General features: G+C 45.7%; 1 protein-coding gene across 1 annotated transcript; it reads left to right on the top strand.

Moving 5' to 3' along the window:
- The first annotated feature begins 3,516 nt into the window (after positions 1-3,516).
- On the top strand, positions 3,517-4,809 carry LOC129329266 (G-protein coupled receptor 22-like). Its single transcript, XM_054978751.1, has one exon. The coding sequence runs from the start codon at positions 3,520-3,522 to the stop codon at positions 4,807-4,809; it is 1,290 nt and encodes a 429-aa protein (XP_054834726.1). The 5' UTR covers positions 3,517-3,519.
- The last annotated feature ends 8,641 nt before the right edge of the window (positions 4,810-13,450 follow it).

Below are 13,450 nucleotides of genomic sequence, written 5' to 3'. Positions count from 1 at the left end.
AATGCATTGTAGTCAGGATTAGAAAGCAGGGCTTTTTTTCTGGTAGTACACACCAGAACACAGTACCAGTACCTCTTTTTGCAGTACTAGTGCCTCTTTCAGCTGGTGAGCTTGGGCCCTCAAGGCAAGGAAAACCATGAGTGCCAGCGCCTCTTTTTTTTTTTTAAGGAAAAAAAAGGCACTGGTTGAAAGTAACTTACATTTCTTATTAGTACTGTTTTTCTTGGGAAATCAAAGCAAAAGATTGGAGACATCACTTTGGTCCCCTTCTTGCTGGTACTCTGTAGCAGCTTGTGCCAGCTTACTTTCACCCCTGGTTGCAGTAATCAGTCCTGGAGATTACAAAGGCATTGGCAGCAAGAGCTGATTCTGTGTCAAAGAGAAAAGAAAAACCTCCTTAACTGAATTCTGGAATACCCAAATATCTTACAACCACAGCACACATGCTAGACTGTGGAACAGGCCGGCAAACTTGGCTGGGACAGGACTGGCCCTATTGAGAGGTTTCTACCAGATTCTGCTTCTAAGCAAGCAGCACCCAGAAGTATACTGAGAAGGCACTTCGACTGGAGGTAGCTGCCAAGTTTCCTGCAGGTGACTCACAATCTAACACATTAAAAAAATTCTTTCTCCCTTTCCCATTGGCAAGATGGCGAGGTGTTATGGGGCTGAACTCGAGACTGGCAATAGTAGCAGAGATCTTGGGATGCAACAAATGTGATTGGAGTGTTGGTCTAGGTGGGCAGAGGAGGCAGCTCAGCATGAGAGTGTGTAGGGACAAGACCTGCATCTACTGATGATGATGCTCGCATGCCTAGGACTGCAGTTGCAGGAATGCTGTTTATATGCTGGCAAGCTGTTGATTTGCCACATTCGTCATTCATGAGCTCTGCATCCCAAAGTCTGAGCCCAACTCCTGAGTAGAGATGGGCACAAACCGGAAAAAACCCGAACCATGCAGTTTGTGGTTCATCAAATTTCACGAACCACGAACTTTCACGAACCTGCCCCTGGTTCGCGAACCGGTTCGTTTGGTTCATGAAAACATCATATCCGGGTCAGAAAATCATCACTTCTGGGTCAGCAGAAGGCCACTTCCGAGCCAGCAGAAGTTCACTTCCGGGTCAGCAGAAGGTCTGTAGGAAGTCCATCCCCTGTTGCCAAGGAAACTGATGGATTGGCACCAGGCTGTCTGCAGTGATGAACCAAAAAACGAACCAGCCTAAAGTTCGTGGCGGATCATCAGAAATGGGATCTGATGAACCGCTGGTTGGCGAACCACGAACCAGCCTGGTTCATGCTTAATTTTGGTTCGTATTTCAGTTCGTGCCCATCTGAGTACATCTTAAACTGTACAAGCTGGTCTAACCTACCTCACAGGGGTGTTGTAAGGATAAAATGGACTAGAGAACAACATAGTACAGTATATCTGCTGCAGCACAGTGGTAAAGTAGTTGGCTGTAAATCAGCACTCTACTGGTTCAAATCCCACTATTGCCATGAGCTCAGTAGGTGGCCTTGGGAAAGCCACTCCTCTCAGCCTCAGTGCCCTAGCTGCATTGTGGGGATAATAATAACACTAATGTGTTCACCGCTCTGAGCAAGGCACCAATCTCTCTAGAAGATTATATAAGTGCAGTTATTATTATTAACGTAAGCTGTTTTAGGCCTCCATTGGAGATAAAGGCACAGGACAAATGAAGTCAACAAATAAATTAACCAGTGTATCAGACTGAGAGCCCTGGGTTCAAATCCCCACTCTGAAAAGGTTGTCTGGGTGACCTTGAGCCAGTCATACTTACCAGCTCACAAGTCTGTTGTAAAATAGGGAAAGAAGAATGATGTATGCCACCCTGGGCTATTTGGAAGAAAGGTGGGTTAAAATTTATTAAATGGAAAAGTCTGACTTTCTCTTGAGTTGTTTTGATTCTTGGTTTCAATTTCTGAGATGGATTCATGTCTGCCCTGCTCCCCCTAAGTTCAATAGTTTTTAGGCCTTTTTTGTCCTGGGATGTGGAGTTTTGATAGGGATTATTTTTGGCTCACTTTGATTCTATGGTTACCAGAGGGAGTTGGTGCTGATAGTCATTTTCCTCAGTTTGTGTTAATTTTTCCCTTGTGTTGCGCTTTGTCTTTTCCCTTCTGTTCTGGAACAGCAATGATCGATGGTCGCACAATGAGTTATCACAAACGGTGCATCCATTTGTATCCATGTTTTATGTCTTTCATATTGTGGCTGGCTTTATTCATCATTTGTTCTTTCCCCCACCTTTATCTCTGACATTCTTCCTGGTTTAAAGCAGTTTCAGGAGTAAGGGACAAGGGAGTACTTAACCCTTCCCTCACCTGTCACTTTTATAAAAATGTCTGGAACTTGGATGGAGAGGAATAGCTGGGGGGAATAGAGGTAGAGTTAAGCACAGCCTGCCTCCCCTTTCCTCAGCTGCTTGTCCCTTAAAAAAAACAACCATTGGGAGTTAAATGTCCACACGTTCTTGGCCCCTGGGTTTGGTAAATAGTTTGAAAAACAGTATTAAAGTCTTCTCTAGCCCTGCTAAATTTCCTGATTTGTGGACATTTGAATGCAAGGAGAGAAGGGGGGCTGGCTCTGTGCCCATTCTGAGTAATGTTAGTACCATACACTGTACAGTGACCTCCCCCACCCACAAGAGCACTTTGCAGGGATCAGAGGACAAATTTTCCTCCCTGCACCGGTCAAAATCTGTCTGAATTCTTTCACTTCTCTGCAGACTTGTTGTTTTTCTCTCTCACACTTCCTCCTCCTAAATCTTCTTTAAGGGTTTGCTTCTCCGCATATGCAGAGAATTGCAACTCCTGAGACTGTTTGCTTTCAGGGGCATTGAGTTTGTGTTTGAATATGAAGGCCTTGGCTGCTCTGCAAGGGGAGGAAGGGACATTACAATTAGGCTTTTGGCCATTGGTCATGTTCTTGCACCCCCAAACATTCCTTCCTTTGAAAGGTGGGCTAATATGTTCTTGATTTACAGGGAAAACATTTCCTTCAAGCTAAAAAGTACTTGCAATGGCTGTGCATTTACTTATTTTTATAAGTATACTCCAACCAACCAAAGGAGAGAGAACATCTCTTGAATTTTTTTGTGGAACAAAATGCATAGATTGTATTTTTCTTCCTTTATGTGGCAATTCCAGTGATTTTTCACCTAATGTTAAGACTTCCCTAGTATCTTTAAGTGTATGACCTTTTTTGCTTGCCTTTTTTACATGGGGTTTGAGCTGATACTCCCAAGTAATTCTTTTTTCCTGATATTGTTCAGGTGATGGATGGGACATCGATGGAGATTTTTATGGAGTGAAAAGCATACCTTAGAGTTCCACTGAACCCCTTGTGCATACCCCATTCCAGACCAGTACAGGTGCAAAGTCTGGTGTTGCTAAAATGGTTCCTAATCGTATCTCTCTCCCCACAGGTGAGAGAGCTGCCTGTGACCCCTAGCCCAGTGCAAGGACTATGCTCACAGCTTCCCTACCTCCTCAGCCATGGAGAGTCCCATGTTCGACACTGTCCTGGAGACAACAGACGGGGTGACCCCTGACCCCAGCTGGACCCTACCCTACCCATTGGGCTTCCAGGTCTCACTGACGGGCTTCCTAATGTTGGAAATTGTGTTAGGTGTGAGCAGCAACCTGACGGTACTGGTCCTCTATTGCCTGCAAGCTGGCTTGGTTGACTCAGTCAGCAACATGGTGACCATGAACCTGCATGTGCTGGATGTACTAATCTGTGTGGTGTGTGCACCGCTCTCGATGGTCGTCGTGTTGGTGCCCCCAGATCGTGCTGCCACTTTGCTTTGCTGCTTCCATGAGGCTTGTATCACCTTCAGCAGTGTGGCAACGGCCACTAATGTGCTGGTGATCAGCCTGGACCGCTATGACATCTCTGTACGGCCAGCACAGCGTGTGTTGACGCCAGCCCGTGCCATCCTGCTCCTGGCTGGTGTCTGGATGCTATCCCTGGCAGTCTTCTTTATACCTTTCCTGGAGGGAGAATTCGGCCATGCTAGCCAGTGGCAAAACCGCACGGTGCTCTGTGTCGGCCCAAAGGAGTTCCATGCCGAACTCGGTACCTCCTACCACTTGGCTATCCAGATCCCCACTTTCTTTGCTGCTGTGGCTGTCATGCTAGTAACCTATGCCAAGATCCTGCAGGCTCTCAACATCAGTATTGGCAGCACCTTCAAGCGCAGCCAGCGCCGCAAGACCAAGAAAAGGAAACGGCGGAAATCAGCAGAGCCAAGCTGTAGCCTTGCCAGTGGAGGAGAGGCCAAGCGGCTTTCTCAGCCAGTGCCTGCCCTTCCTACGCCACCACCCATGGGGGTGCAGGCCTCAGTCTCTGTGATCATCGCACTGCGGCGAGCAGTGAAGCGTCACCGTGACCGGAGGGAGCGCCAGCGGCGTGTTTTCCGCATGTCTCTTCTCATAATCTCAACCTTCCTTTTGTGTTGGGCACCACTTTCCATTGCCAACCTACTCATCCTGTGCCTGGGGCCCAGCCCTTTGCTGGGCAAGCTGCGAATCTGCTTCTTGGCCATGGCCTATGGCACCACCATCTTCCACCCTCTCCTCTATGCCTTCACCCGCCAGAAACTGCGCAATGTACTCCGCAGCAAGCTGAAGAAGCGGGTGGTGTCTGCCCTGCAGGTGGACCCTGCCCCTGGTGGCACAGTCATCCACAACTCCTGGGTGGAGCCACCACGCAAGAGCTGCAAGGGCCGGCCACGAGGTAGCGATGGGGCTGAGCACTGCCTGACTGAGGCCACTAAGGAGTGAGGTGCAGTCGCTGAGCCCTCAAAATGGCTTCCAGAAGAGTTTGGGTGTGTGTACTAATCACTGCCCTTATCCACACTGGTGAATAGTGGGTACCAAACACTGAAAAACAAAGGGCAGAGGCTGAGCCCTCATCATGGTCACAAGAAACTACAGAAACGGTGCTAATCCATCAGTTGAAGCCACTAAAGAGAAGTGAGGGTAAGCAATGTCTTACCAAGGAGTGAGGGCCAGCCATAAACATCTCAATGAAACCCTAACAGTTTCAGTGTAGGGTGTGATACTGATTCCTCACAAAGGTCCCTAGTGGGTAGGGGCCTCCTGTAGCTAATGCTGAAACCACCTGTCTGAGGTAAAAGGTGAAGGCTCAGGGCTTTCTCACCCAAGATGTTGGCCATATCACTACACGAAGGCCCACTACTATTACTGCTACTATTTAATGTTTATATAGTGCCAACAGTTGTGCTCGATATCCACTCCAGGCCAAACTAGCTATGTGCTGGGAGTTCTTTGTTTGCAGCTCCCAGTGATTTTTTAAAAACACACTTTGAAGGTCCACTGGGGACTGCTTTGGATTAGGACCATAGTGTGTGGGGAGGAAGGCTTTAAGCTTCTTCCCCACACCATTTCTCTGACCAGAAATGGCCCTGGGAAGCTGTGGTTTGCCTTGCTGGGCTAAAATTATGGGTACACATAAGTTTAGGCCAAAGGGACAAATAGCAGCTCCCTGAGTGCATTTCAGATCAATAAAATGGCAGGGGAGAGAAGCTTAAAGCTTCTGTCCCTACACATTGCAGTCCTAATCCAATTCAGCCTCCACGTGTGCCTTAAAATTGATTTTTTTTAAAAAAAAAAGTCATTGGGAGTTGTGGACACAAATTCACAGCACATGGCTTGTACGGCTGTCAAACAAGCTCCCTAGATACAGGGCCATTGAGTCCCTACAGCTCAAAGGAGGCCTAATCACTGCAACTCCCCTCTTTGTTCTTGGCTAAGTACTGGTGAGCAAGAACAAGCTCTCGTGTCTGCTGTGGATGGGCGGGGAGGGGGAGGGCCCGGAAGGCATTTCTAGTTGGTACATCTGTAGAAATCACTGGCTTTGGAAAGGGCTGGAATTAGCATGAGTCTTTCACATCTCTTTGCTGTACAGACATGGGTGTATGCCCCCAGAATGTCAGATCCAGAACCTGTTAAGGGTTTTCCAAACTGCAGGTTTGGTTCTCCTGTTTGCTACTTCCAAGGTCTGGAACCCACAAACCTTTGCAAAGGCTATCTCACATTCCGCATCCATGTTGGGACCAGTATCCTAACTCTCCTCTAAGGCACCTGCAGGCACTTATTTTCCCATTTCCAGTGCCCAGTGACTCCAAGCATCAACCACTAAGTCCAGTTGTTCTGCTATGTACCCCAATGCCTTCAAGTCTAGGAGTGAGGGAGAGAGAAATAGATTGCTTTAAGGAGCTTCCTTAGAAGAACAGCCACCATTGCTGTAGCAGAGCTTCATAGCATCCCTGTCCATCCGTCTGCCTGGTCCAAGGGCAGAGAAATCCTGACTCTGTTCTCACAGCAAGGATCAAAGGCTGCATGTCTTGGTAAAAGGAGTGACTTCTGACCCGGGCAAAGCATGATGGGATCTCTTCATTCAGAAGCTCTGGCATACAACAGAGTCACTGCTATTGGGAGTTAGAGTGTTCTGAATGGTGGCTGTGGAAGCTTGGGATTGGCTTTGATGGAGCTGGTGGCTCCCTGGTAAAAGAACTCTTTGCAAGTTTTTTCCAGGTATTTAGAGCTGCCAACAGCAGGGTGAAACTGAACAAGCTATATTCAGAGCTTCATATTGCTTCTTGCCTCAGAGTTAGATTCCTCCCCTAGTCAGAGAAGAGTATACAGGTTGCATTTATCTCTTCCCAAGGTTACCATAAAACAGCCAGGTGATCCAGGCATATTCTTGCAAAATTTCCAGCTCTTCCAGGGGGCCCAAGATATTTCCCTCCACCTAGCCAAATTCTTTCTGTAACATACTGGGTTGTATAAAGGAAGGAAGAGAAGGCACCCCTAACAGTTGCCTAGAAACTAGTTGCAAGCACGCCAAACAGTTGCCTAGTAGTAACCCTAACAACTGCCCATCTCCTCAATCCAAAAATGGCTAAGTAGTACATTGACTCGTTGCTAGGCAAACAGTCTTCTCCCACTCTACCCTTTAGAATGTACCCCAGAGTCCCCTAGCTTTTCAGTAACAAATGGTGTTATGTTCCAAAGAAGATGTCATTTAGGAGGCCAACAAGGAGGTGAGAGTTTCTTGGGGGGCTCTGCCTGGTGGCTGACTGGAATTCCCTCACCTCGGGCTTCCTTGACATGAGACTTATCCTCTACGTTACCATATGGCAATATACACACAGGCATTCAGACATGCAAGTCACAATTTTGCACCCTTTATTCGCTCTAAATCCATCTGTAGGTTATCAACAAACAACTTGTGTCTTCCTCATCTATTCCATGTGGCAAAAAGAAAATGAACTGGCTGAAGTTAAGTGCCCAGCCTATGAAAGTGCCTGGATCCCTGCTGCCAGGAGCTGAAGGGGATCACACAGCACTCTCCCCTCCTCCTCTCTGTGTATATCTGTGTACTCTAGCGATAGATGTAATATTCTGAAGGCTGTCATGTAGCCACAGTTAAAGGCAATAAAGAGCTGGCGAGTTAAAGCGTGAAATTTGTCAGAAATAGTGGGGGTCTCCTGAGGAGAGAACCGGTTGATACCATGCAAGCAACCCTGCTGTCTCTTTTGATAAAAAGTTGGGATTCACAGATTTATCCTGGCAGTACATGATCATTTGGGTGATAATAGGTTGCTTTAATAATTTCCCAAGGGCCGTCACGCCTGGAGATAGCGGCAGAAACAATTATCAGAGAACTCACATCCATATTTTCTTATCATGTCCCACTGATGGATCCACGATTACCAGAGTACATTTTTCTGACTGCACCATACACCAAGGGCATAGTTGGAAGGCCCTTCCGAGTGCCCCCTTCCTGATGCAGCTCCTTTTCCTTTAAGAATAATGGGCTACTGCACTGGAAGGCAGATTTGAGTTTGGTGCTTGATTTAGCTTGACATTATCCCCCTTTAGTTTCTCCTTCCCACTCCACCTTCATTAAAGATACTGTTTGCTGTCTCATGCATTCCTGATGAGATCAACTAAAATACCCATCACATGAAATCCTGCAAACAGTGACATGGGACAGTGGGTTGTGGTTCATAAAGAGGAAATGAATGGCATTGTCAAACATTGTTTTTAAATTGTGATGTCAGAGCTCAGGTGCACACATGTCAAAGGATTCAATGTGTGATGAGAATGCTTGTTTGATTTGAAAATATATATATATGTTGTGGGAGACGATCCCTATTTGGCACTTCTTAATTATAGTCACTCCTTGAGAGTGTGGGAAGGCACCTGCCAACTCCTTTACAACAGGTGCATAAATACACAAGTGCAAAACTGCTGCAAAGAAGTCGGTGAAGAAAAGATGGGAGAGTGAGAAGGGGGAAAGCGGGGGGGGGGGAACCTTGCAACAGAGAAGCAAGGATTGCTTCCTCCACTAAGGGCTGGGTGTTTAATTTGCTGTGCTAGATGCTGCCCTGTCACAGCAACCCTGATCAAAGAGGAATTGACTCACTGATTTTAGTCACAGGGCTATGAAATTTTATGGAAGAACCAAAAGAGGTTGCTGTCAAACTGGCAACCATCTCTTGGCAACTGATGTAAAAGAGGAGCTCTTAGGGTTAAATTTTCAAATCCTGCAAACGGGTTTTCTGAATGTGCTTCTACCTAGCAAAATCTCAGATTTGCTTTCAATGGATTACCAAACAGGGCTGGCCTAAGGGTTTTTGGTGGGTTAGGAGAGTCATCAGTCAGGGGCACACAGAAGAAAGCAGAGACCTGCTTTCCTTCCTCCCTCCACAGGTGAGCGGGGCTGGGAAGCAAGAGGAGGCAGGCCAGGCAAGCTGATCATGAGATGTCCCTGGGTGGTAGCACTGAGCCAGTAGTGCTGCCCAGGGCTGTTGCTTATCTAAGCAACAGCCCTGCCTTGAGCCTGTTTTGGCACCCTTTGCAATTCTGGCACCTAATGTATGGGATGCCTCCATTGCCAAAGGTGTGGTAAGGCTGAGATTTCAGTAGGAATGGGGAGAAAGGAATCATGCTATTTATTGCTCATAAGAGCTATTGACCAATGTTTCTTCTGAACTAGCCTTCTTTGAAGGAAAACGTTGCAAGGAGCAGGGCTTTTTTTCTGGGAAAAGTGGTGGTGGAACTCAGTGGGTTGCCCTCGAAGAAAACGGTCACATGGCTGGTGGCCCCACCCCCTGATCTCCAGACAGAGGGGAGTTTAGATTGCCCTCCGTGCCGCTCAGCAGAGGGCAATCTAAACTCCCCTCTGTCTGGAGATCAGGGGGTGGGGCCACCAGCCATGTGACCATTTTCAAGAGGTTCCGGAACTCCATTCCACTGCGTTCCTGCTGAAAAAAAGCCCTGGCAAGGAGCAATAGAGCCCATCCTGCTAGAGGATTGTAAGTCTTAGAGACTGCAGCTGCAGAAGCTCAGTCTTTCAGGCACCATTATCTTAGTTGGCTGAGGGGGGTTGTCTTTTTAAAAAGTGTAGTAATGTTGACTGAGAGTCCCACTCCCAGTTCAGTAACATCCTTGATATGAGGCTTTTTAGAAATTGTATTCATATATTATTAAAATTTTTGTAATGTATAAGCATATGAACCTGCCTTATATGAAATCAGATCATTGATCCAATTAGCCCAGTGCTGTCCTTAACCCCAGCAGCAGCTTAGTAAAGTCTTAGGTGAAGATCTTACCTAGTCTTTTCTGCCTGAGGTCCTTTCACTGAAGATTGAATGTGGGACTCGTGCATGCAAAACACGTGATCTGCCGCTAAGGTAGGCACCCTCTACAATTCAGGGGGCAGCTATTTATTTACACTTATATTTCATTCTTTGAAAAGCTTAGATATGTCACCCAGATACAGCCTTGGCCAATATCCCAACTATCTTCTGATGAGGTCCCTAATATTTTAAGGGTCTCTCTTCTCCACTATGTATGCACAGATCTGTGGATTTATTTTAGATTGGTGACTTGCTAATATGCATCTGCTCCATCCAGCCTGAAGTGTGCCCCAGAATCTGCATTGCAAGCTGGGTGGCTCCTTTGTGGCTCTGTGCCAGCATCTGACATGGGCTGTCCTGTGCCTCCCTATATCTGATTTCAGATGCATGAGGTTTACCTTGACACTGCCTCCTGCTTCCTGCCACATCAGAGCTGTGGCTTCAGGATGATGCAGGCAAATTGCCTCGTTGTCCTTGATGCGGCTGCAGGCTTTAAACAAATGTATTTAAAATTATGGTCACAGCCTTGCTTTTCCATGACAGCAGAAGTTGATTTATATAACCACCATCTCTCCCCAAAAATGGAGAAAGAAGATGGGAAAGTTTAATGCATTTTAGAGAAGGAGATGCCTGAGACAAATCATTTCCTATCCGCTAGTTAGTTTCTCTGTGAGTCTTACCTTAGTAAATTTTTCATGAGCCTTGATAGGATGATAGAGATCAAGTGAATGCATTATCACAGTCATTTTAAAAATTCCAACCATGTTTGATCTTTTAAGGATTTGCTTGTGGATGATTTAATTTCAGGTTCCCAACAAAGACCTGTTTCTCCTTGATAAATGTTCATCAGGCACCCACTCAGTGGAGCTTTCCTGGCTTATAGATTCTGTCTTGCTTTTATATCCCACGAGCCATACAGTAATGAATAGAATGGGTGCTCATCAACTGTCATGTATAAGTGGGGCATCCCCCAGTTTCAATTGGGAATTTTTTAAAAAAATGTTTTTCTCTCTTAACCACCATTTTCCTCTACAGATGTGGTTACTTTTGCTGTTGATATCAAACACAGGTGTTCTGAGCATGTACCAAATATTTTCCACATCACCACTGAATCAATGTAGTCTACCTCCAAACCTATGAGAGGAAAACATAGTGCCTAAGGGTCAGTGAGGAGAGCTTCAGGGAAGGCGAAGAGAAATTAATTTTCTTTGCAGAATAGTTCCTTAGGAGAAGGGTGGGATATACATGTCATAATATTGATAAAAGATGAAGGGGGGAATCGCAAAGACAGGATGTAGGAATGTAGGTGACAGCATCTGAATGAGTTTTAAACTGCCTCAGAAATGTTCTCTGACTGAACAAGTGACAGGCCAGTCTCACTGAGGGGATTATGAGTGCCACAATGTGGGATGCCCAAGAGGATTCTGTGGGTACATTGGGAGGATATATCTGTAGTATCTTGTCCCCAAATACAGACAGTCTGACTGAAAGTCACAAGATCTTCCTCATGACATGGAAGGTGTGACACACACACACACACACACACCATGTGAAAGAGACAGTTCTAATCTAAAAGGGAACCAGTATAAGTATGGCTGCCAACTTCCAGGTGGGGTCTGGCATTCTCCCAGGATCACAACTGATCTGCAGTCTACAGTGCTCAGTTCTGAAGAAAATAGCTGCTTTGGAGGGTGTACTGTATGGCACTATACCCCACTGAAGTCCCTCCCCTCCCCAAAGCTTGCCTTTCCAAGGCTGTACCCCCAAATCTCCAGGAATTTCCCAACCCAGAGTTAGCAACCCTATGCCAACATGTTTCTCAATGTGTGGACCAACTGACTTTTCCTGTAAATATTTCACTCTTCCCACTCAACATCCAGAACTTCCATCAATAAGATCATTTTTTTAAAAAAACACTCTGATTTTGTGCCTTTATTTCAGCTGGGAGGGGGTGTATGTATGCTGCTGGGTGTTTTTTGTGTTATTTCATGCAGTAAGACTAGGAAATGCCACATTGCATTCTTGTAATAAAATATTGAATGAAATGACGGGACCAAGGGAACAGACAATCCCAAGCTTTCCTCTTGCATTGCTGATGGTCCACAAATTGTAGCTGGCTGGTGCTATTCCTGCAAAAGGCTTTATTTTTCAAAAGACAGAGAAACACTTGGGGCTAGACAAAGCACTGCTGCCATCTAGTGGACCTTGGGAGGACCTGCTCCACTGAGTGCTGTTTTCACAAGCAACACACAGGTAAGTCAGATTCGGGGGGGGGGGGTGTTGCATTTCCAGCATATAAATAAAATGAAACCTCTATGCTGACTGAAATATACAATTAACTGAAAAATGCCTTGTGTCCACTTTGCATACCTACATTTTCATAACCGCTTTAGCATCCCTTGTGAAAAAGGCCCTGCCATAGAAAACCCTTTGTTTTACAAATTTTATTATGTGACATTCTCTTCCTCTTTCACTTCCTTAATGACATACAGGCTAAGTGGACTTCCTAATGTCAAGGCAGATCTATCCAGTAACATGTTTGTCCAGATTACTAGGCCTGAAAGAGGTTCCATATTGGACTATCGCTAGTGACACCGATGATTCTTCACATGTTCATATCACACCTCAGCTACTGTTCTGGCTGTACAAAGAGACACAGTTGGGAAGAAAGCATCATGTAAGAGTAGAAAATGTTCCCTAACTGCTTTGCAGATTATAACCCCAGGACTCCAACTAGGTCTGCCCCTGTTAAAACGCTTCTACTGAACTCTACAAGGGAAAAAAAACCATGCCATATTACCCTAAAAACACTTCCTCAGAACATACAATTCCTTAGGACAGGCACACAAACAACTGGATAAACCTTCAGGCTCAGAGTTCCAAAAAACATCAAGGAATAAACCTCTAGCCAGAAAGCTTCCATCTGTGTCTAAGGTTACCAACTGGACAGGAAAAAACAGTCTGTCCCTGCCACAGAGTTTTTATGAGTGAAAATGGGCACTTGAAGCTTTTTAATGGCATGAAGGTAAATAACATCACCTGATAATTGCTGCAGTTACATATGATATTAAGGGGCAGCTGGAGGGAACAAAAGTGGAAACCTTCCACATTTTTCTCCACTATAAACAGTCACTCAGGGTACAATACTGTTATTGACAGGCTACTAAAGCCATCCTACAAACACTTCATGTAATTCCCTTCTATATGTTTTCCCCTAGCTGCTCTTGAGGTGATAGCTCATTCAGATCAGGATTATTGTTTCTGAGACATTTTAATGTGGATTCGGCTAACGTGACTTCCTTCTTCACAAAAAGCTACTCTTGTACACCAAAACAGAAATGCTCCTGGATAAGGGGGGGGAGGGGCTCAAAGGTAAAGCCTATAGTATTATCACAGCCATGTTTATATATTCACAGTTGGCAAGATCTGTTCAGAATTGCTTTTCTTCATTCATTTAGTCAATTTTTTATCCCTCCTTCTTCAAAGCAGCTCATGATGGCATACATCAGTCTCTTCTCCATTTTGACCTCACAGCAACCACTGTGGGAGAGGTAGATTAGGCTGAGAGAAAGTGACTAACCCAGAGAGCTTCCATGGCAGAGGTGGGGTTTGAACTTGACTCTCCCAGATCCTAATCCAATATTTTAAGTGATACACCAATCTGACTGACCTCCGCTGGCCACGTTTTACCTGAAAAGTATATTTCTGGCAACTTCCACTCGGTCATGGAGTGACTTTGGGTTAAGGATATT

This window comes from Eublepharis macularius, chromosome 4 (assembly GCF_028583425.1).
Source record: "Eublepharis macularius isolate TG4126 chromosome 4, MPM_Emac_v1.0, whole genome shotgun sequence".
Taxonomy (NCBI): domain Eukaryota; kingdom Metazoa; phylum Chordata; class Lepidosauria; order Squamata; family Eublepharidae; genus Eublepharis; species Eublepharis macularius.
This window is presented reverse-complemented; position numbering and strand designations above follow the sequence as displayed.

Coding starts and splice junctions, on each gene's coding strand:
- LOC129329266 (XM_054978751.1), top strand. CDS start 3,520: ATGGAGAGTCCCATGTTCGACACTGTCCTGGAGACAACAGACGGGGTG.